The sequence below is a fragment of the Girardinichthys multiradiatus genome, chromosome 14 (genome assembly GCF_021462225.1).
Source record: "Girardinichthys multiradiatus isolate DD_20200921_A chromosome 14, DD_fGirMul_XY1, whole genome shotgun sequence".
Lineage (NCBI taxonomy): Eukaryota > Metazoa > Chordata > Actinopteri > Cyprinodontiformes > Goodeidae > Girardinichthys > Girardinichthys multiradiatus.
The window spans coordinates 26,330,935-26,351,754 of record NC_061807.1 but is presented as its reverse complement, the minus strand read 5'-3'; the positions used below and the strand labels follow the sequence as shown (position 1 = coordinate 26,351,754).

Below are 20,820 nucleotides of genomic sequence, written 5' to 3'. Positions count from 1 at the left end.
GCTGAGAATATTTTGGGGGAGCAGGAATAATAAATATCTAAAGCTCACTCTTAGAAAGAGCAGCAATTTTTAAGACTTTTTTCACATCTCCTCAGCTGCGTTTTAGTGATGCTTGTTGGACCTGCCTCTTAACCTCCACTAGATTTACTGATAATAATCACTCCACAAGACAGGAAGGACATATTGATACTTCTAAGGTCTGATCTAATGTAATCTGGCATAACTCTGTATTTTTCCCTTTTTCCCTCCCAGAATAATTGCTTTTTTGGCTGCTGTCCCTCCACTTGGATCAGTTTAAATCTCGTTTCTTAAATACATGACTTTTACCTCCTGTTGACAGTTTCCTTAGGCTGGAAGAAAAAAATTGATTTACAGGACTTGAAATCCATCCATTTGTTCAGATAAAAACAAGTTTTGATGCAATCATTTTGTTATAAAGCATTTTTATTAATCTTAAAGAAACAAGGTTTGTCAAGTCATTTAAAGTTTATTCACTCACAATGTATTTCACAGTTAAAAAGTATATGTTTCTCACATACTTCCAAAAATATTATGAAAATATACAACAAGTAAAATATAATATATAAACTACAGAGTATCACAGATAGTACATCAAATTTCCAGGTATAGGGCTGTCATGAAGTCCTGCTTTTGCCTTTGATTATTGAATGGATCCAGTCGAGATAACTGACCACTCTTGTGTAAACTCCAGGTTTTCCTGGCTGGTCGCAGCCCTCGCCCCAGCTGATGATCCCGTACAGGAAGCTGACATCACCCTTCGCGCAAGCCAGGGGGCCCCCAGAGTCGCCCTGAGGAAGCACGTAAGTAGATACAGCTCACACGAGTAAACATACATGACAGATCAAAGCGCACACATGCAAACAGCTGAGTCACACACTTGAAACCTAATGCATAACTAAAAATTGCTCTCTGCCGAAGAGGTAAACAGTCCGCTGTGACATTCACAGTGAGAGGATGGGGTTTAAATGCAGCTGCTTGTGAATCTGTCAGAGCATCTCAAACTTCCACTTCTCTCAGGGAAACCCCTGCTGGCATCTCATGTGCTGCTCTTTACTGTTAATTAGAAAGCAAGTTATTAACGTCAGTGCTCCAAAACCCAAGCAGGAGGTCAAATTTGGAGTTGATTTTGACCAGAATTCATCATGATTAACCATTACTCCCAGTATTTAATGGGAAAAAAAAGCAGAGGCAGGCTGGACTAGGTTTATCTGTTCCCCTTTAACCTGTAACCCATCAATAACTTAATAATTCAATGAAGAAAAATACACATATAAAATGTTTAACCTAAATTTCTCAAAAACAACAGAAATAAAACTTTGAATGAAGCCTTTCTTTACAATATTAGACCAACACTGTTTTCGCCATCAGAAGCAAGCAGAACCTTCGCTTCTCTAAAAACTGGAACACCTCTTTGGAATATAATATTACACATGTAAACTTCAAAACGCTGTACTTGATGATGCATTGTACAGATATAAACCGTGTTGTGATATAGAAAAAATAAGACCAAAATAAATCCTTTCAAAACTTTTTCCACCTTTGATGCAACACATATCCTTTACAGTTTCCAAATTGATGTTAAAAACTTGTTTCCCAAAATTGAAAAACCCAAATTTCTATGACCTAATCCAATAAATACAAACAGTGCAATAACCTGGTTGTACAAGTCTGCACACCCTTAAATTAAAAGACTTTTGAAGAACATTTTGATTATATTTTAGGATTCAGCCTTCTTGAGTTCACACCTATTTATCGCAATTAATCTGATGGACCTCAAATGACGTTCAGCCAACTTCAGAGGATTTTCTTTACATTTGCTCTTTTTTACATTTACAACCAAAAACTTCAATGCATTTTATTAGGATTTTATGTGATAGACAAAGCAGCAAATATTCGTGAAGCAGAAAGGAAATTATGCACAATTTCTTTTTAAAGGGTGATGTGGATTTGTGTTCAGCCCCCTTTACTCTGATACCCCTTAACAAACCCAGTGCAACCCCTTGCTACTGAAAGTCACCTGATTAGTAAGCAAAAGACTTGAGACTGGGATGGACGTTCAATATCCTGCAGAATAACAACGCCAACAAGAAGCCAGGGCTGCAACTTGGGGCACTCAAAATGATTGTCTGCAGCCCGCGATGCGAGAATGGTACAAATTTTGCCTGCCAGCACCGACTATCAATGTAGATGAGATTTTTAAAAATACATTTCTTAGTGTGGGATTTTCACAAAAAGAAGGCTTTTTAAATTAAGATGCAGACAAATTAAAATTTTCCTGAAATGGAAAATGCTAGGCACAACACAAAGTATTGATTTGTTTACTATTTAATTTTTATTTCACAATAAAATGTACCACACACATCCAGACACTGTTATTTAAAAGCTAATTTAGGTGCATCTATTCATTCAACTGGACTAAATGCAGCAAGCTTTCTCCGAGAAAAAGCACCACTGTACTTTCACTGTTGCTAAGAGTAGATCAAATATTTTTTTCTAGACCAACAAGATTGAAAACAATTGACTCCTGTAGTAATTTATATGCCTTGGTTTTTCAAAGGCAAACTTGCTGACTACTTTGTTCATTTAATTCAAATATTGCATGTTTAGTGTATTGTTGAGCATTTAAAAGAATCGCAATGAAATAATGTTTTTAACTAAAAAAAGGTAATTGTGACCTGGAGGTTTTCTCAACTTAGATCTGCACACTATATGGAGTTGCAATCATCATTACATTTTCAATGTGTGCAATACTGCAATTGCGAATCACTGCTTGGATGCAATATTTGGTGGAAAAGTTTATTTCTAGTGGGATGCATTCATGCTCTGCATATCAGTGATAAAATAGTAACACTGTGTGTTATAAGTGATGTTCTAAAAAACACCCATGGTTTATATCAATATACATAAATGTGTAGGAATGGTCCAGTCAAAGTCCAGACCTAAATCACATTGAGAATCTGTGGCAAGACACTCTCCAATCATTCTAGGTTGGCTTCAGCTGAATTACACTTTGAATTATTAAGGCAACTGGTTACACATTTATTTAGGCACATAAAGGGGGCTGAATACAAATGCATGGCAAACTTTTCAGATTCATTTGTAAAAAGTTTTGAAAACCAATTATAAATTCCTTGCACTTCAAAATGATGCACTGCTTTATGTTGTTCTATGACAGGGGCGTCAAACCCCAGTCCTCCAGGGCCACTGCCCGGCAACTTTTTGATGGGTCCCAGGTCCAACACACCTGAATCAAAGGACTAAATTACTTCCTTGTGCACTCAAGTTCTACGGGGTTCTGCTAATGGCCCAATTGTGTGATTCAGAGGTGCTGACGGAGAGGCACATCTAAAAGTTGCAGGAAACCGGCCCTAGAGGGTTGGAGCTTGACACCTGTTGTCTATGGCATAGAAATCCCAGTTAAACAAATTAAAGCTAAAATTGCAATGTGACAAAATGTAAAAAGGGGTTGTGAATACTTTTGAACAGACCAAATCATTAAACATAAAATTACTAATCTGGGTTCCAGCTTTCGCCTCCTTCCTGTCACTGTTAATGTAATTTATATTAGATATAGTACCTCAGAGTTGGGTTACAGTTTTTCCTCACTGTCTTCCCAGTAACCGCTGCAGTCTTGATTCAGAATGGAAGCTTTAACCCCCCTGATCATCCTCTCCCCATCTGAATGCGGCCCCTACCTGGCACGCGTCCACGCATCCACTGAGCCCCGCACAGATCATGTCGTCAGTGACGTGGTTTCCGTACACTTGTGGCCTCTTGCAGACGTCATGAGAAACCAGCCTGACTCCTGCCTCCTGCAGAGTAGAGTAACCATTTGCCTCTGTAAAATCAAAACCACAAATAACTCATTATTTATGCAAAAGATAAGCATCTAAAACTTCTTCTAGAGGATTGGGAAGTAAATGAACTCCTCTCAGAAGTGATTTCACTCACTTTCGCGCGTGCGTCCCCAGCCAGTTATAGCACAGCAGTAGCCTGCAGGAAACTGCATGCTTTTTTCTGGGAGACAGATGGGCCTGATAAACGGGGTTTTCCTCACGCACCGCCCGTCCTGCTTTTTCAGCTTGATTAGAACTGGGAGAAAAAAAAACACAAACTTATAAAATGGGTTTGAAAGCTGTGAAACAAGTGGTAGGCTTGAAGACTCCGCTGCCTCATAAGGTGGCCACACCCAACTATAAAGAGCACAGGGACACAGCTGCTCAGTGACGCACAGCTATGAACACAGGGTGGGGGTCTTAACTCATTTGAGTGTTTCTAAACAAAGACAGTAATTCTTCAAACTACGGTGACTCATCGGGACATTTGTAACTGAATCTTTAATTTTTTTTTAAGTTTTAAAAAAATGGGCTGCTTGGACTGTATCTGTCAGCTGCAGCTTAAACATGTTTTTTATTGCTTTTATGCATCTAATGGCAATGTTGAGTTGGTGCTTGCTGCTGAGAATGGGGAGACTGTTTTACAACCTTTTTGAAGGACTGCAATCTGTTTCATCCCACTCCAGAGTTTAGTGAATTTCCTATATTTTATTTGATTAGTAGATTGTAGATGGAGGCGCTCTTCCAGGGCACCACTAATGCAAGAACCAAGGATTACTTACCGATGTCATGTAGTGTCGGATTAAAGGTGGAGAACTGTTTTTGGAAGATGTAGTCCTCCACAGCAAAGGTCTGAGTGTTGGGACCGGTGACGTTGAAGTGGTGCTGGCCGAGTACCACACGAAGCTGAGACTTCAGGGGGCTGTGGGAGGACAATCAGTTTGTGAAATGTAAAAAACACAGGGTGGTCTCAATAAAATAGGACTTTTTTATATCAAAAGCAGCTAGTCTGTCCAAAGCCAGATCATCACAAAACTCCTCACTGAGAAGGGAATCTGCCAAGAAGGATCCCCACAGCGTAATCTAGCCACTCTCTTCTTCAGGCAGCATAAGCACACAGGCAAACTTTACTTTCGTCCTTGTTTTCAAATAAATCAATGAAATTAATGTTTGCAAAAAAAAGCAGAAATTAAACAAAACAAACAAAAAACCTGTCAGGAATAGGTCAAAGACCTAAAAATAAGAGAAATAGCACTGGCAACATAGCATCTTGAGCACTGTTTAGCTAGAGAGCTCCACTACTTGATATAATTAGTGCAGTGAAGTAGCCTTTCGATAATGGGTGCATTGTAGGCTGAAGATATTTACATAGTAATAGTTTCTTCCTGCCACTTAACATACATTATTTAACCTTTTTTATTTTACCTTACATACATACATTTTGAATATACTTCACAAAGTCATAGATTTCATAATTATTGTGAACCAATAACAATTTCTGTATATTTTCATTTAGCTAAAACCCTCAGACATAAATATGTAGTAAGTAACAGAGTGGTGTGCATAACAAGAAAGAGGCATTTTATTTTCCACCGACACAAAGGTAAACATTTGGTTTGCTGAACTCCACTGGGGCCTTACCTGGAACGATGAGTATGAGATTGAGCTCATCAGCTACAAAGATAAAACTGGCTTACAAAATAGCAGTACCCCCTATACTTTTAAGTAAGGTGGAGGATCCGTGATGCTGAGTCTGAAAGTGAAGCTCTAATGCTAAGGGAACTAAACTAAATCTCCAACTACAATGGTTTAAAACAGTTAGAGAACCTAATTCTCCCCTTTTGCTGCTTAGAGGTTTTCACATCTTGTTAAGAAATATATATAAAGTATTTGGATTAAAGACATTTGTTAGTTTATATTTAATACGTAGTGCATTACGTACTTGCTGAAGAAGCAGTGAGCAGCAGAGAGGACCCAGCAGGAAGAGATCAGACTGCCGCCACAGAAATCTGACGGTCCGATATAAATTGCTGCCATCCAAGGATGGGTTCCTGGCAGGGCAGCGTTTCCTCTGAATATCCGACCCCTGGCTACTGCTAACCTCTTCTTGTGTTTTACCCCGCACACAGGATTTCTGGCTGGCTTAGAGGAGTTGTTCTTTTTTATGTTGGGCAGGGCGTTCAATGTGATAATCCTTCGAGAAGAAGCTGAAAAAAAGATGTTAACAGGAAATTATTCCAAACATTAGGTTACTGCTGTTACTTTCTAAATAAATTAAGGTCACGGATCATCTAACAAATTTTAATACCACACCAAGACAATTTGATAAAATACAAATTGGAGCTTTTAAATGATGATTAGGGGAATAAAGTTATCCAAACCAACCTAAACCCTATGTAAAAAGTAATCACCCTCTAGTTGGAGTTGAATTTCACTATCCACACCCAGGCCTGATTATTGCCAACCCTGTAGAATCAAGAAATGACTTAACTAGAACCTGTCTGACAACATAAGGTAGGATGAAAACATCTCAAAAAGCAAAACGATACCCTGATCTCAAGAAATTTAACAGCTATCTGTCTGGAAAGGGGTTATAAAGATGTCTAAGGCTTTGGGACTTCGGTGAACCACAGTGAGGGCCATTATTCACAAATGGAGAAAAATATGAAACATTGGAGAACCTTCATTAGAGAGATCAGGTGCCATGAAGAAAATCCTTAAGGGGAATAGCTGGCCACCAGTTTGTGACCTTGAGCTCAAGTCCACTGCCCCGCAGTGATGTAAAAGACTCATTGTCAGTTATGAAAAATGCTTGAAGGCAGTTGTTGACGAGGGCACAACCTGTAATCAGGTTTGGGGGGTTATTACTTTTACACATAGGACCAAGTGGATTTGGATAGCTGTTTTTCCCCTTAATAAATGATATTGCCATTATTTTTTTATCTGATATAAAAAAAAATTGCTTGAGGATCAGAAATCTGTAGAAGGCAAACACTTTTTTCACAACACTGTAAGTAGTTTCCTTGTGGATATTTGGAGTAATGCTGCTGGTTTTCTTCCTGTTACACGAATCATGAATGCCGCTTTAAGGTGATGGTGTTTGGGTTGACACAACCTCTTCTCAATGCAAATCGTATGCTGATCAGCAGATGGCCATCGCTTGTGAATTCTGTGCGTTCCCCCTGGCATCATGACAACAGAGAGCCAAATGTGCCAGATCCCACTCAGCACACAAACATTCAGCTGCACCTGCCATGACTGGCTGATTCGGGGGGAGTCGTGCCTTTTTCTGCCCCACAGTATCTCACTGAGTCCAGGTTCAAGAAAAGCTGCTTAGATAACCTCTGCTTTTGAGAGCAGCATGACTCAGTGGAGATTAGCAGCATTTCCTGTGCTTTCAATTTTTCTTTTAAAATCACAAACGCCAAGGTCTTTAATCAAACGTCTTGGCGTATAATGAAGTGCTGATCCTATTCTCAAACGTCAAAGTGTCACTGTGTTGATAAATCAAGGCTTAGAGAGTTAAGATACAACTGGACCTGAATAATCATTGCATGGTATACTTTGGGGTGACAAAATGAATGGTGGGTGTGGTTGCAAAATAGTAAATGTGAACTTATTAACAGATAAGACTGATCGACACTGTTTGCCTTATTCTTATTATAAAACACAACTGAATACAAATAAGCCTTTAATTATTTGGACACTGATGTATTACAGAACCGCCTTAACATCTGCGATCTGGACACAGGTACTGGACTCTTGACATGACCCCCTCATATTCCAGACATGCCAGCTCCTTGCCCATCACTGTACTGCTCATCCACCAAATTACAATTAAATTACGCCGTTCTTTCTAGTGTCACATCTTCTCTGAGTACTTTTTCATGCAATTGACTACATATTAATGTCCAGACCTAATACAAAAGGCCAGTTTTGTAAAAGTCAGCAAATGTCCTTTGCTCTTTACCCCTCAGTTACTCACAAACTGGCATTACGCAGGAGGGGATGTCGCAGTACTCCCAGGAGATGGCGCTGTCAGTTACCGTGTAGCACCAAGGCTTCTTGTCCCCATCTGGGTTTCTGTGCACACACAGTTGCAATGGATTATACAACATAGAACTCAATCCTCTCACATCAGTTTTTAGGGTAAACAAATGAAAAAAACTGTTTTTCAGTCTCAGATAGGATTCCCTTTCCTGTCATCACAATGAAATGTAAAAATGCTTCTCCTACTCATTTTATAAACCTGACGTTTGATTGAAATTGTCTTTCTTGGACGTCTGGATTTTTTTTAAACGCATAACGTTTGATGTAAGTGTATTATATGGCTGCAGGGTAGTCATGGCAACAGTAACACCTAAAGAAAAACAGTGGGAACCGGACACAGAGCAACTGTGTCAGAGATAAGACCTTTTTCACCATGTGCTTCTCGAACGCTCACAGTGGTTTCATGGTTGCTGGTGGCTTCTGATTACATGCAGTGTGAAGCCTCGTCTACATGGGGCACAAGCGTTGCCATTTGGCGATAAGGGGAACACAGGTTTTGCTAGCAAAGGGTTTTTAAAAAGGTTGGAAATTTCTGCCTTAAAATAGAATTTATAGGAAATATAACAGCAAGCCTGGTTGCCCTGATAAGACTGCCCGCCTGTTTTAATATAAAATTTTGTGCCTGCTGTAATGGCGACTTTGCAGGAGGATTCAGCACGCACACACCTGCAAAAGGCATGGTCCCCGAGACCCTTGAGGGCCGATGCATTCACCGTGCCTAGATGGAGCTCGTCAAAGAGCAGGTCGGAGTTCCAGGGCAGACACCTGGCGCCGGACTCTGTGGCGTTCACCACTCCTCTGTAGCCCGTGCCCCTGCTTTTGTAGCACTCAGTCTCTGGCACTGCACGAGCAGAGACACAAAAAACAAATTCAATCTGGGAAAATAATTCTACTGTGAGAAAATGTCACTTGTCTCGTCACCTGCTGCCATAATTCACACAATAGTCATGAACATACAAATGAAAACAGATATAGTGTAAATGCATCCATGAATAACTAGAAAATGGAAACACTCGTCTTCTGATCTAGCCACAAACAGACGTGCGTCTGTGTGGGATAATCTAAAATACTTTATTTTATCATATTCAGCACGTAAAATGTGGGTTTTATATATAATTAAGCTATTTACTTAGATATCGGATATTATGTACTTGTTTGAGAGTGAAACAAACTCATGTTAGGGTTACTTACCAAGGCTGCAGTTAGGTCCACTGTAACCATTTTTGCAGTAACACACTTCCTTTCCGGTGGATGTAATCAGCCGACATGTTCCCTGATTTTTACAAGGGTTTCTGCGACACACTGAAAAATGAAATGTAATTATGTATTTTTCCTAAAAACAACATAAATAAGGAGTAGAGTAAAAGCGTGCGCTAGCTCTTTGTCAGTTTTCTTCTACATGACCGTTTGTTGTCATTTGTAATGTCAAATAAGGCTTACCAATCTTATTTTCATACTCTGGGACCTTTATTTCCAAATAAAATGCAATATTTACTTTAATTTAAAAAGAGGACTTTGGACGCTGAGCGGCTGTTTAGTCCTTTTCTTCTAAGGTCTGTAAAAACCCTAAAGGAACCTTGTTCTCTTTCCCACAACTGCAGGAAAAGAATAACATCATTGTCTTCCTGGTTTGGGAGTTTTCACAGCTTGTTTTCTATACTGCTATTCAATAGTGTGTGGTGTCCAAACACTATTGTGTGACTGGTGAGAAATTTGAAGTGGGTGTGGTTCATGTGGAAAAGCGGAAATGTTGCCATTCCCTCTTTTCTGCGAGCGAGGAACTTTCCCAGGTGTTAAATCAATTGAGCTTCTTGTGAAGTATGCCCTGGCCAGAAGGAGCTTGGATCCACTTCCCATCACCTCGAGTCAAGAAACACATTTTCTGTTTCTTGCGCAGTATGTACACACCTTTAGCCATGGTAGGACACTTCTGGCAATGTCTCTGGTTCAGGACTGACTTAACACAAGCAATGTTAAGAGTTGTAGTCCATGTCCTGGATATATCTGTGTGTGGGTGTTCTTGAAGCTATGACTTCATCCGCAGTCCATGCCTTGTGATTCTCCCTGAAACTCTTGAATCGGTTTTCCCTGTTTTGTTGTGCACCTGTTTCTACCACACTTTTTCTTTCCACTCTATTTTCTATTGGTATGCTTGACAGAACACTGTGAGCACCTAGCTTCTTTTGCAGTAACATTTACTGTATAAAGGAGAACTGTCATGGAACAATTGAGTAGGTCATAACATAACATAAATTCCAATTTAGCTTTAGCCTCATGGCATAATTGCCTCAGTCATATTTAAGCCCATACCATGATGATGAAAAACTGTTGCACATGGGGGGGGGGATTTAAAAAACGCTCCAGTGCTTATCTCGCTTTTATGCTAGAAAATCTGTCAAATGTCAATGAACATCCTCTGCTGAGATGAAAGCTCAGTGAGGACCCGGGGGGTGTGTCCTATAAAAACACCTAGCCTGAGTCACTGTGAGTCATATAATCTGCCTTTTATTCAAAGGCCAGGTTACTCCTGTAACTATGGAGCTGTGATCAAAGAAAGGGAAGGGCCGGTGCTCCATATCTCCTTCTGCTCTGAGGTTCTTTGAAAAAGAAGAAACTGCTTTTTCCGTCAGAATGAGAGGAAACACATAATCTCAATAAGAGCAGCAGCTTGTTCATGCTGTTCCTTCTACATGTTCATTTATAATTTTTTCTTTAAAAAGCTTTGAATGTTTAGGTTTCTGTAACGTGTTAGCACAGTCACTGTTACGGGACATCAAAGTAAACACTGCTCAGGTCACTGTAACCTCTCATACTGAGTTTCACTCTTATTAAGCCAACAAAAGGACGCAACAAAGCACAAACAGGACACGGTTTAGGCACAGCAACAAAGGCAGAAAGCATATCTTACTTGTGTAGTGGACTCTTTGACAGTTGATTTCCCCTGCCTCACATGTGCACTGTTCCACGTTACGGAGGTGAATTCGTCCCCAAGACTCTCCAATGTCATAATGCCGCAGGTGTGTTGCTTCATAGCACTTCTCTGAAAGGCAGCGGGTGGAAACATGAGACGAGATTAAAGAGCTCGATGGAGTGTAGCAAGCAGCTCTCTGATGGATGGGCTGTGCAGAATGCATGAAAAGTGGCTTTAATTTTTTTATTCTGTTGTTTTGATTGCAAGTGGCAGAAATAGGGAAACCTTAGTTACAAGTGAATCAGAACTAATTAGATAGTATTTGATTTCTCTGGAAACGCTGGCTTAAAATCATAAGTGTGTAAAAAATACCCCAAAATGCATGCTTATTACAGGGATTTTTTTATAAAATAAAAGCAACTTTACAGCAACATGAAGTGTTTTGCTATGGTCTTCGTTCTACTTGAACTTTTTCCACATTTTGTCACATTTAAACAACAAACTTCACGGTATTTCATGGGATTTTATTTGATAGACCAACACAAAGTAGTGCAAATTTGCGAAACTAAAACAATTAAGACTTGGTTATGTATTTTTTATGAACACAAATGTGTAAAACAAAGATTGCATTTGTGTTTAACTGCTTTACTCTGATTCCTCTAAAATAAATACATTTTCCATTGCCTTCAGAAGCCACCTAAGTAGTAAATAGAGTCCACTTGTTGTATAATAGTTGTCAACATGAACTTACTGGCCAGGTGAGGAGAGCATTAATTAGAGAAGCTGCCAAGAGTCCCATGGTAGCTCTGGAGGAGCTGCAAAGATCAACAGCTCAGGTGGTCCACAAATCTATTCTCAAAGGAAGTGGCTAAATGAAACCTATTGTTGAAAGAAAGCCAGAAGTCCTGTTTGCGGTTTATCACAAGCCATGTAGGGGAGACAGCAAACATGTGGAAGAAGGTGATCTGGTCAGATGAGATCAAACGGAATCTTTCTCATCTTCATACAAAATGTTATGTGTGGTGAAAAAGTTACACTGCAGATTGCTCTAAACATCCTATCCCTGTATTGAAACATGCTAGCGGCAGCATTATACCGTGGGGACTTCAGTAGGGACAGGGAAGCTGGTTAGTGCTGATGAGAAGATGGATGGAGATAAATGCAGGACAATGCTGCAAAAAAACCTGTTTAGGGCTACAAGACTGGGGCCAGAAGAATGGGATTTACCTCCCAATGACAAAGTGACCCTTAGCATACCGTCAGAGCTACAATGGCATGCTTACATCAAAGCCTATTTTGGTGTTAAAATTGCAGAGTCAAAGGTCAGACCTAAATGCAATTTGTGGCAAGATGTGAAGGTTGGTGTTCAAAGATGTTTTCCATCCAGTCTGACTGATCTTGAGCTTTTTTGCTAAGAAGAATGGGCAAAAATGTAAGTTTCTAGATATGCAAAGCTGGTAGAGATATACCCTAAAAGACCTGCAGCTGCAATTGCTTCTATGTATTGATTTAGGTGGGCTGTCTACAAACGAACACCAATCAGGCTTTTATTTACAAAAATATTTAACTGCATCATTTTCCTCCCTTCACAATTGTGCACTACTTTGTGTCGGTCTATCACATAAAATCCCAATAAAATACTCTAAAGTTTGTGGTTGTAACAAGAATACTTTTGCAAGGCATTATAAAGATCATGTTTGTTGTTCTCTTTCAGGTATTAATCATCAAACAGGCCATGTACATCATGCGGGGCTTTGTCCAGTCAACTAAATCTAACTCACTCTGTTTATATTATTGACAATTGAACTTTTCTTTGCTGAATATTAAATCAACACCAGTATAAAATTAGAATAATAACTAACTTTGCTCGCACCAACTCCCGGTAAACGTCTCTGGACACAAACACTGAAAAGAGCCTGTTTGCGGGATCGCTGTGCAGACACCTCCGTTCTGACACGGATTATTCCACCGACAGGGATCAAGTCCTCTACGAGATGTCCCTTAGAAAGGCAGAAAAACAAAACTCAATTAAGGAAGTGAGTGGAACTGCACTTAAAATGGACTGGCACGGTCAGTTAGGTGCACTCACCACTAGATTGAGCACAGAAGCCCCACTGTCTGTCCCGATCAAAGTTGTGTGTAAGGGAGCACCTACGACAGGAGAAACAAGAAAATTTCACAGTTCCCTTTTCTTTTAGTTTGAACTGAGCACTGCAGGTGGGTAAGATGCACAGATGAAGATGATTTCACTTTTGATTTGTGCACAATGTATTAAAACACTTGCACAGTTTAGTTTTAAGAGAAATAAATATACCTTTAGGTATATTTATTTCCTGACATACTATATGTTTGGTTCATATGTTGGTTCTCAACAATATTGTCCATCAGCTACCTTATATGAGTTGGTATTTGCCCTGCACTATCTGCTCTGACTGTCAATTGCATTTGTAGATCCACACGTTTTACTACGTAATGCTCCAGTATTGCCTTTCAATTCACCTGATACTGTAGCGTATCTATGTAAGTTTCCATTTCAAACCAAAAAGGCAAGCCAGTGGTTGTCAAATATAGCAGCAATGGGCTAGTAATATTGTTAATCAGTCTCATGCAGAGGTTCTGTCTGCACAGATGAATGTTCCCTCACCCTCAATGTCAGGGCTGCTTTGCTGTTATCTGGATATGAACGTATTGCTTTAGTCGAATTTGCTCTCTACCTGAATGGCTAAAAAAACGGAAGGTTTTGAAGTAGCCTAGTCAAAGTCTAGACTTAAATCTGCTTGAGATCTTGCAACATGACCTTAAACAGGCCACTCAAAAACCCTCCAGTGTGGTAAGTGGGCCAAAGACTAGATGATACAACTAGTTAGTTATTAGGTTTAAGAGGCAACAATTTTTCTACGTAGGGGCAGTTAGGTCAGACAGCTTTATTCCATTACTAAATGAAATGGTAAGTGGTCTGCACTTGTATAGCGCTTTATCAAGTCCCTAGAGATCCCAAAGCGCTTCACAGTACAATCAGTCATCCACCCATTCATTCACACATTCACACACTGACAGTGTTAAGCTACATTGTAGCTACAGCTGCCCTAGTCCAGACTGATACATACATTCAAAAACGACTTTTTGAATGTATTCTTTGCCTGATATTTAGATTTGTTCACTAATCTGCAGCAAAAACACATTTTCTTGCATTTGTCAACCTTGCACTTGTCACAGTTCCGCTTAGTGAATTTAAAACACAGAATTACAATCCGGCTGCAACACTGAGCCCATGAGCTCACTACAGAGACATGTGGGGTCTTATTGCAGAAACGTTATGTGTAGGTGGACCTCAGTTGTTGGGCCATATATAATTGCATATAAGTTGCTCTAACTTGTTGGCATCCACCCTTCCTGACTCGTCTCCAAGTGACGACAGCTGGAAAGATCTTCAGCGAGTCTTGGGTTGTTTCTTCCAAAATAATAAATAGGAAGATGTTATGACTTGAAGTAACAAGAAAAGAAATACTTCATTACGTTTGTATTGCAGCAGCTGTTTATACGCCCAAAGGATGAACTGTCTAAACTAACTGTAATATAAACTTCAGGTATAATCAGAGTTTTGGAGGAAGTGTCTGTATTTATCTTATGCTACTTTTTAACTCAGCTGATTGAGATAACACAAAGTAATAAAAATATGATGAAATGATGAAGTCCTGCCAACAATTCAACAATAAGTAATTTATCCAAGCCTCTCTTTTTTGGCTCATTACCTCATTCAGCTCTGTGCTATGAAGACACAGTTCCATAAATCCCCAGCCAGCTGTAATTAGGTGTGACTACACTGCTGAAGTTACAAACAGCAGCAATGATAATTCAGAAAATCGCTATGTCCCAGTCGCAGATTACTGATGGCATGTGCATCTAAAAAAGCAGATCCAGTTGACTGATTGGGACTCACCATGGTTTGGAGCTGGAGATGGTGATGCAGTGTTGATGAATCCTTCCACCTTGACGAAAAGGGAATTTACATTCTTTGCCAGATGTGGTAAGAACTGGAAAAAAACAAAAAGAAAGTATAAAGTGGCTTTCCCTAACTGAAATTTTGTGTACAATTAGTATTCAAACTTGTTAAACTTGGAAGAGCTGCAGAGATCAGCAGCTCAGGTGGGAGAATTTGTTGAATGAAGAACTATTAGATGTGCACTTCACAAACTGGCCTTCATGGAACAGTGGCAAAAGGAAAGCAATTGCTGAAAGATGGATGGCCACAAGCTTTGTAGAGGGAACAGCAAACATGTGGAAGAAGGTTCTCTAGTCAGGTGAGACCAATACATAACTTTCTGGCCTACTGGCAAAGCGCTTTGCATGGCAGAAAACTGCACAGTACACCAAGGTGAAACATGGTGGTGGCAGCATCATTATATGGGGATGATTTTTTTCAGCAGGGACAAAAACCCTGGTCAAGGTTAAAAGGGAAATAGATGGAGCTAGCTACAGGGCAATACTGGAAGAAGATCTGTTAGAGGCTGAATCTTCCAGTCAGAAAACTACCCTAAATATACAACCAGAGCTACAATGGGCTAGATCAGGGGTTCTCAACCTTGGTTCTCAGGACCCCCAGTCTTTCATTTTTTAGATGTGTCTCTGCTCCAGCACACCTAATTCAAATTGTTGTGTGCAACAGTGGGGAAATAACTAAAATATGCAGAACAGAACATGATCTTTTTCGCAAAGAATGGACAAAGGTTTCAGTCTCAGATCATGCACAGTAGTGAGAGAGATATCCCAAAAGACTTAAAGCCTGTACATACTCCACAAGAGCAAATAATTTCAATATTTTACTAAAGGTGGAAAGAGGTTTTTTTTCTGGTCAGGACATTTCATACTTCACAAAAACTCAAGTGCAAAAGTCCTTATAGGTCCCTCCATTGTTGCATTTGTTAAATTAATAACAGTGCCCATTTCACATTTCTGACCAATGGGACATCACGCATGTAGAAAGTTCTGGACATATGATTTATTGAGAACAAGCTGCAAGAACAAGCAAGTCCTGGAAGAGAGAACAAAGCTCTCTGTTAGTGAGGAGTAACTATAGACATTTACATTAGAGGTATAAGAGTAGAGAGGGATGAATACAGATGTATGCCACACTTTTCACATCTATATTTATAAAAAATGTTGAAAACCATGTATCACTTTCCTTCTACTTCACAACATGCAATACTTAGTGTTGGTCCATCAGATAAAATCTCATTATAATACAATAAAGTTTGTAAATGTAATGTGACAAAATGTGGGAGAATTCAATAGGCAGGGACAGATAAGGGTAGCAACGAGTAACAAAAAAGTGTATTTCTAAAAAACATTTTTAGTGCACCATACTTTTAACTTTTACTTAAATAGTATTTTGAAGTAGGGCTGCAACAAACTATTATTTTGCTAATCGATTAATCTGTTGACTATTTTTTCGATTAATCAATTAATAATTGAATAGCAAAAGATAGGAGATGTTTTACAGAATTTGAACCAGGTGAAACTAAAAGTATGCCACTTGAGGGGTGCTGGATGGAGCATATTTACAGACAAACAAGGTTTTTCATCTTAAATACAAATATTTTTTGTGCAATTTTGGCCCAGGTTTTGCTATGAGTGGAGTGTTTTTGCCCTGTTTTAGGGACTTTATACTCCAGTTAACGATTATTCAATTACCTAATTTGATGACGGTTAATTCAATAATTGATTAATCACAATTGATCCGATTAAATGTTTCATCTCTATATTGAAGTGACACTACTATAACTTGAGTACAATATTGGCAACACTACCCACCTCTAGATAGAAAGCCAATGTATATTGGAGCGTCTCTCACTAAAACTTCATTTTACTTCCTTTCCAGAGAGCTACAGCTTACACATCTGTCCCCTAACGCTCCACAGGAGACCCCAGGACTGAAACAAAAAGCCTACCTTTACTGGACGGCGCTATTTCAGATCCAAATACCAACATGCGCTGAAAATTAATGGGGAAAACGTGGTTATTTGACTGTTTTTTCTCTTTTATCCGCACTCAGAAATGGGGAAAACTTACCGCTCCTCCGCTGAAAGCGAATAACAGAAAAGCCAGCGTGATGAATGCCATGCTGAAAGTTTACATCTGGCGTCCAGAGAGGTTAATTTCCTGAAGTCCGTGAAGCTGTCACGTTATATCTGTCAGCTTCAGCCAGCCCTCGGTCATGGGAGACCCGGGAGTCCCTGCAAGTATCATCCTGTCCCTCACGGTTTTAGGCTGCGATGAGTAAACCTGTTGCGTCATTTGACTGATCTAACTCAAAAGCATCCCGTATCCAGGCTGGTGTTCCCTCTGTTCCTCCTCTGCAGCCGCCCACGGTCATCACTGAAACTAATCGACTGAGAGCAGAGAGCAAAATTTTCCACCCAAAGGCGGAAAGCAGAGGTGGGGAGGTAGGGGCCATACCTCACTCCAAAAATAATAAAAACACCATCTTATCTGAGTCACTCTTGATTTTTATTAGTGATGCATACAGGGTGGAGGACTGGCTAGTTGTGACAACCTTATGTAAATTAATTACAAAAGAAAAGCAACTGTAGCTAACGGAAGAAACTATGTAATTAGGTTACATTTATTTCTATTATTTACTGATGTAAAAAAAGTAGAGGAAGTTAAGTGTTTCGAAATGAGTTACCACCGTATGTAGGTCATTTACTACATTCTCCAATTGTAACATAGGTGTGTCTGGCTTCAAAATAAAACACCCAGCATGGATCATGCCATGGCTCTGCAGGAATGAGAAAAAAAGAGACTTTGGAGCACGTTGAAAGAAGTCTTTGCAGGTAAACCTCTTCAGCTGGGTCAACATGTCCTGTCCTGCTCTTCTTTTTTTAGGAAAGAGAAAGTCGATTTTAAGGCTGTATTTAACATCTGGAAGGAGTCACAGTTCTAATGAAGCCCTCATTAATAACTAAACCTTTGAGATAAGTGTGGTATGAAAATAATGAGCCATACTGATCTTTTAAGCTTCATTGGTTGTCAGCATTCCAGCTCTGACATGTTGCATCAAGACAAACTACCCAGTCCCACAATCTAACCAGTAATTTTCACCAGCTGTAATAATCACTCTCCAGATGCTGAGCTGAAAATATAAAGAGAAGGCTGGACAGTTTATCCCCTGATCCTAATGTGTGAGCATGCTGTCTCAACAAATACCTGCAACATTAATTATTTACAGTACTGAGTGACTTAGCAAAGATATTGAATGTGGTAAAAATGTCCAATAAGAGGCTTTAAATTTGTAAAGGTAACACTTTGGGTCACAGCTGAAAAGAACTTTCCTACAAAAGATGAGAATTTCACTTTGCTGAAACTGTCACCATGAAGGTTTTTTATTCATTCAACAATCTAGACAATCTCAAAACCACAGAAGCAGAAAATACAGACAATAGAAGTACTGTTAAAGGTATTACTGTAACAGAGGAAGACCATTTAAACAGAAAATTACTCAAAGAAATTGTGTTTTACCATCTGTTTGAATCCTTTCTACATTGTGCTTCTCCTTTCTAACAGATACCAGCAGTTAGAAAATAATTTTAAAAGTTAGACTGAGATGTCTTTCACCACAGAAAAAACGGATTTTAAGAGTTAGAATATACAATCAACAACATTTGTACCCTGATAGAAAAAAGTTTCAGGACTGTATCGTGATTTTTTTGTCTAACATGGGGAAAAATATAGTTACATTTCACAATTATTTAACAATACAAGAAAAAAATAACCTGTCACTCTCCAAAAATAACAATACTAAAACTTAACAACAATAGTCTGTAATTGTAAAGAGATACACAGTTCCAGTGAAAAGTTTACACTAATCACGGCATGAATGTGAACATAATTTTGTGTTTCTAAGGAAGAATTTGAACCATTCGGTTGTTATGGATGCAATAATCATTCAACAACTTTGTGGATTTTGTGGATTTTCTCTTCTCCACACAGGTGAAAAACTATATAGCTCCCCTCTGAAACATTTGGTTGAATGTCACTTCCACCACAGAGATTGTGTTGCCATCAACAAGGTTCTGGGATAATTCTTTCTGGATATCACTTTTCTTATTAGAAATCGTAGAGTTCATTTCAACCTGCTTGGTTTTCTGGCACTGTTTTAGGAATGGTCCACACATGTTCAAAGAGGTTGATGTCTGAACTTAGGTCAAGCCATTTCAAAACCGTAATGTTAGTCTACTTTGTCCATTTCAGTGTCTGCGTGTTTTGGATCTTTGTCTTGCTGGAAGACCCAGCAGTGTCCATGTTTCAGCTCTCGGGCCCAAACTGTCCCCTTCGGATTGAGGGAAATGGGTTTGAATTATCAACAACAACCCTAGAAACACCCCGGCACTAGCCTGTAAATGGGAATCTGGTTAAACACCAGTGTCAATCTCCACTGTGAACCCACTTTTACAACATCATAGACTGAGAGGTTGCCAACCACGAAAGATACTCCTGCTCCAAAACTCCTTCAAGTTTGAGTGAAATTTGCAGCTGCCCACCTGGACAAGCCGAATGTCATCCAAAGACAAGTTTTATGGTCAAATGAGACAAAGACTGAGTTATTTGGCTTAAAGGACAAGAAAAATGTTTGGAGGATTCAAGGTGAGTGAAGAGCCAAAATAAATTTTACTGAATCAAACCGATAGGAGGGGTTCTGTAGATATAGAAGGTGGTAGTTTGTTAAGATTCATTCAGATATTTGGCAGACTAGGAATCAGTAACACAGTTTTCTTACTACAACACAACCTATTGAGAGAAAAGGTTTTGGAAACTTCTATTAGAAGAAATATATATTTTTTTGTAAACAAAGTTTGTTTTTCTTCTCTGTAAACTAGACGATAGGATAATTTATTTTTCTCACTAAATATGTACAAGTAAAGGAGTGGCTAATTTAGGAACCCATAGAGAGGATTTCCAACCAACCTATGCATGGTGGTGGTAGCATCATGCTATGGGTCTGTTTAGCTACCAGTGCCACTGCTGCATCACACAAAATTAGTTGAAACTTTGACACAACTCAACGTTCAAACAGGATATTGATCTCAAATCCATAAACTGGGATTGGAACGGATAAAGCAGGCTTTACATTAAGCCAATCTCCAGATTTCTGGACCAAAGGCCAGGTGTGTGCCTGGAAATTAACCATTTTAAATGAACATGGCCAATTCTGCCAAGTAGAGTGGGTGAATATACTGGCTGAATTTATGTAGAGGCTTGTTGATGGCTACAGAAAGCATGTGTTCAAGGCACACATTGGTAAGGGACATTCAGCCAAACTTCAGTGAGGGTGTATATATTTATTTCAGCCTGTCCGTATAATTTAGATTTTAATTCCGTTAGAGAAAATCAACTACAATTTCAAAGTTGTGCTAGTTTAAAACCTCTTTGAAATCTCTTTACCATTACCCGGTTCAAATAAACAATTAAAAGCCCAAAATTTATGTAATATGTGCCACTCATGAGTGTTTACAAAGTTCTTACCAAAACTACATCTATCACCATGATATTTGTTTCAAAGAGAGCGAGAATGACATATTTACATGCAGCCCGTTGTTTAACATATCCTAAGTCAGACGTCAGTGCCTCAAGCTTAAAAAGTGCAGTAGTGTGGATGAGGATGGGATTGTTCCCTTCATACAATCGTGGCCTTGTACATGTCTGACTGGCAGTCCTTCCCTTCGGACATGTTGCTGCCATTCTGGGGCATCTGGGCGTTCCTCATTTTGGTCTGGCACTGCCGCAGCTCGGCAACGTAACCCTGAAAGCTCAAGCTGAGCTCGGAGTCCTCTCCCTGGGACTTTTCGAGCCTCACTTCTTCTAGGTGGACCCCCTCGACATCCATCACCTCCTGAAGCGTCTGTGCTGCATCTGCTCTCTCGGCAGGTGATCTGGTGCTGTGGGCTGTTACTATTCTTCTCTCTGTGCACGGGAGAAAAATATAAGAAGAATGAGTTGATGCTT

General features: G+C 39.5%; 2 protein-coding genes across 5 annotated transcripts in view; both read right to left on the bottom strand.

The window, feature by feature from the left end:
• Positions 1-426: 426 nt before the first annotated feature.
• Positions 427-17,184, bottom strand: LOC124880279 (hepatocyte growth factor activator). Of its 2 annotated transcripts, none has more exons than XM_047385314.1 (14): positions 16,888-17,178; positions 16,767-16,809; positions 14,759-14,852; positions 12,908-12,969; positions 12,681-12,818; positions 10,816-10,947; positions 9,099-9,209; positions 8,574-8,748; positions 7,843-7,940; positions 5,800-6,064; positions 4,640-4,779; positions 3,973-4,113; positions 3,717-3,859; positions 427-809 (listed from the first exon to the last, which is right to left on the bottom strand). In XM_047385314.1, exons 1-14 carry the CDS (start codon positions 16,936-16,938, stop codon positions 636-638), a joined length of 1,767 nt encoding a protein of 588 aa, XP_047241270.1. In that variant the 5' UTR covers positions 16,939-17,178; the 3' UTR covers positions 427-635. The 2 variants fall into 2 exon arrangements, 1 of the variants encoding a protein (XP_047241270.1); XR_007041283.1 differs by having other exon boundaries at positions 672-809; positions 3,717-3,833; positions 16,888-17,184.
• A 992-nt stretch (positions 17,185-18,176) lies between these two features.
• rgs12a (regulator of G protein signaling 12a) overlaps positions 18,177-20,820 on the bottom strand; it is a 63,167-nt gene continuing 60,523 nt past the window's right edge. For all 3 annotated transcript variants that reach the window (XM_047385612.1, XM_047385614.1, XM_047385613.1), the window contains exon 18: positions 18,177-20,778. In XM_047385612.1, the coding sequence (XP_047241568.1) occupies positions 20,492-20,778 (287 nt within the window). In that variant the 3' untranslated portion in view covers positions 18,177-20,491. The remainder of the gene's footprint in view (positions 20,779-20,820) is intronic.

Bases quoted from the DNA above. Each gene is read 5' to 3' on its own strand.
- LOC124880279 (XM_047385314.1), bottom strand. From the start codon at position 16,938: ATGGCATTCATCACGCTGGCTTTTCTGTTATTCGCTTTCAGCGGAGGA. The intron at 12,819-12,907 runs GTGAGTGCACCT...TGCCTTTCTAAG, and splicing joins CTTCTGTGCTCAATCTAGTG to GGACATCTCGTAGAGGACTT. The intron at 7,941-8,573 runs GTGTGTGCGTGC...GTGTGTGCACAG, and splicing joins GGGGACCATGCCTTTTGCAG to AAACCCAGATGGGGACAAGA.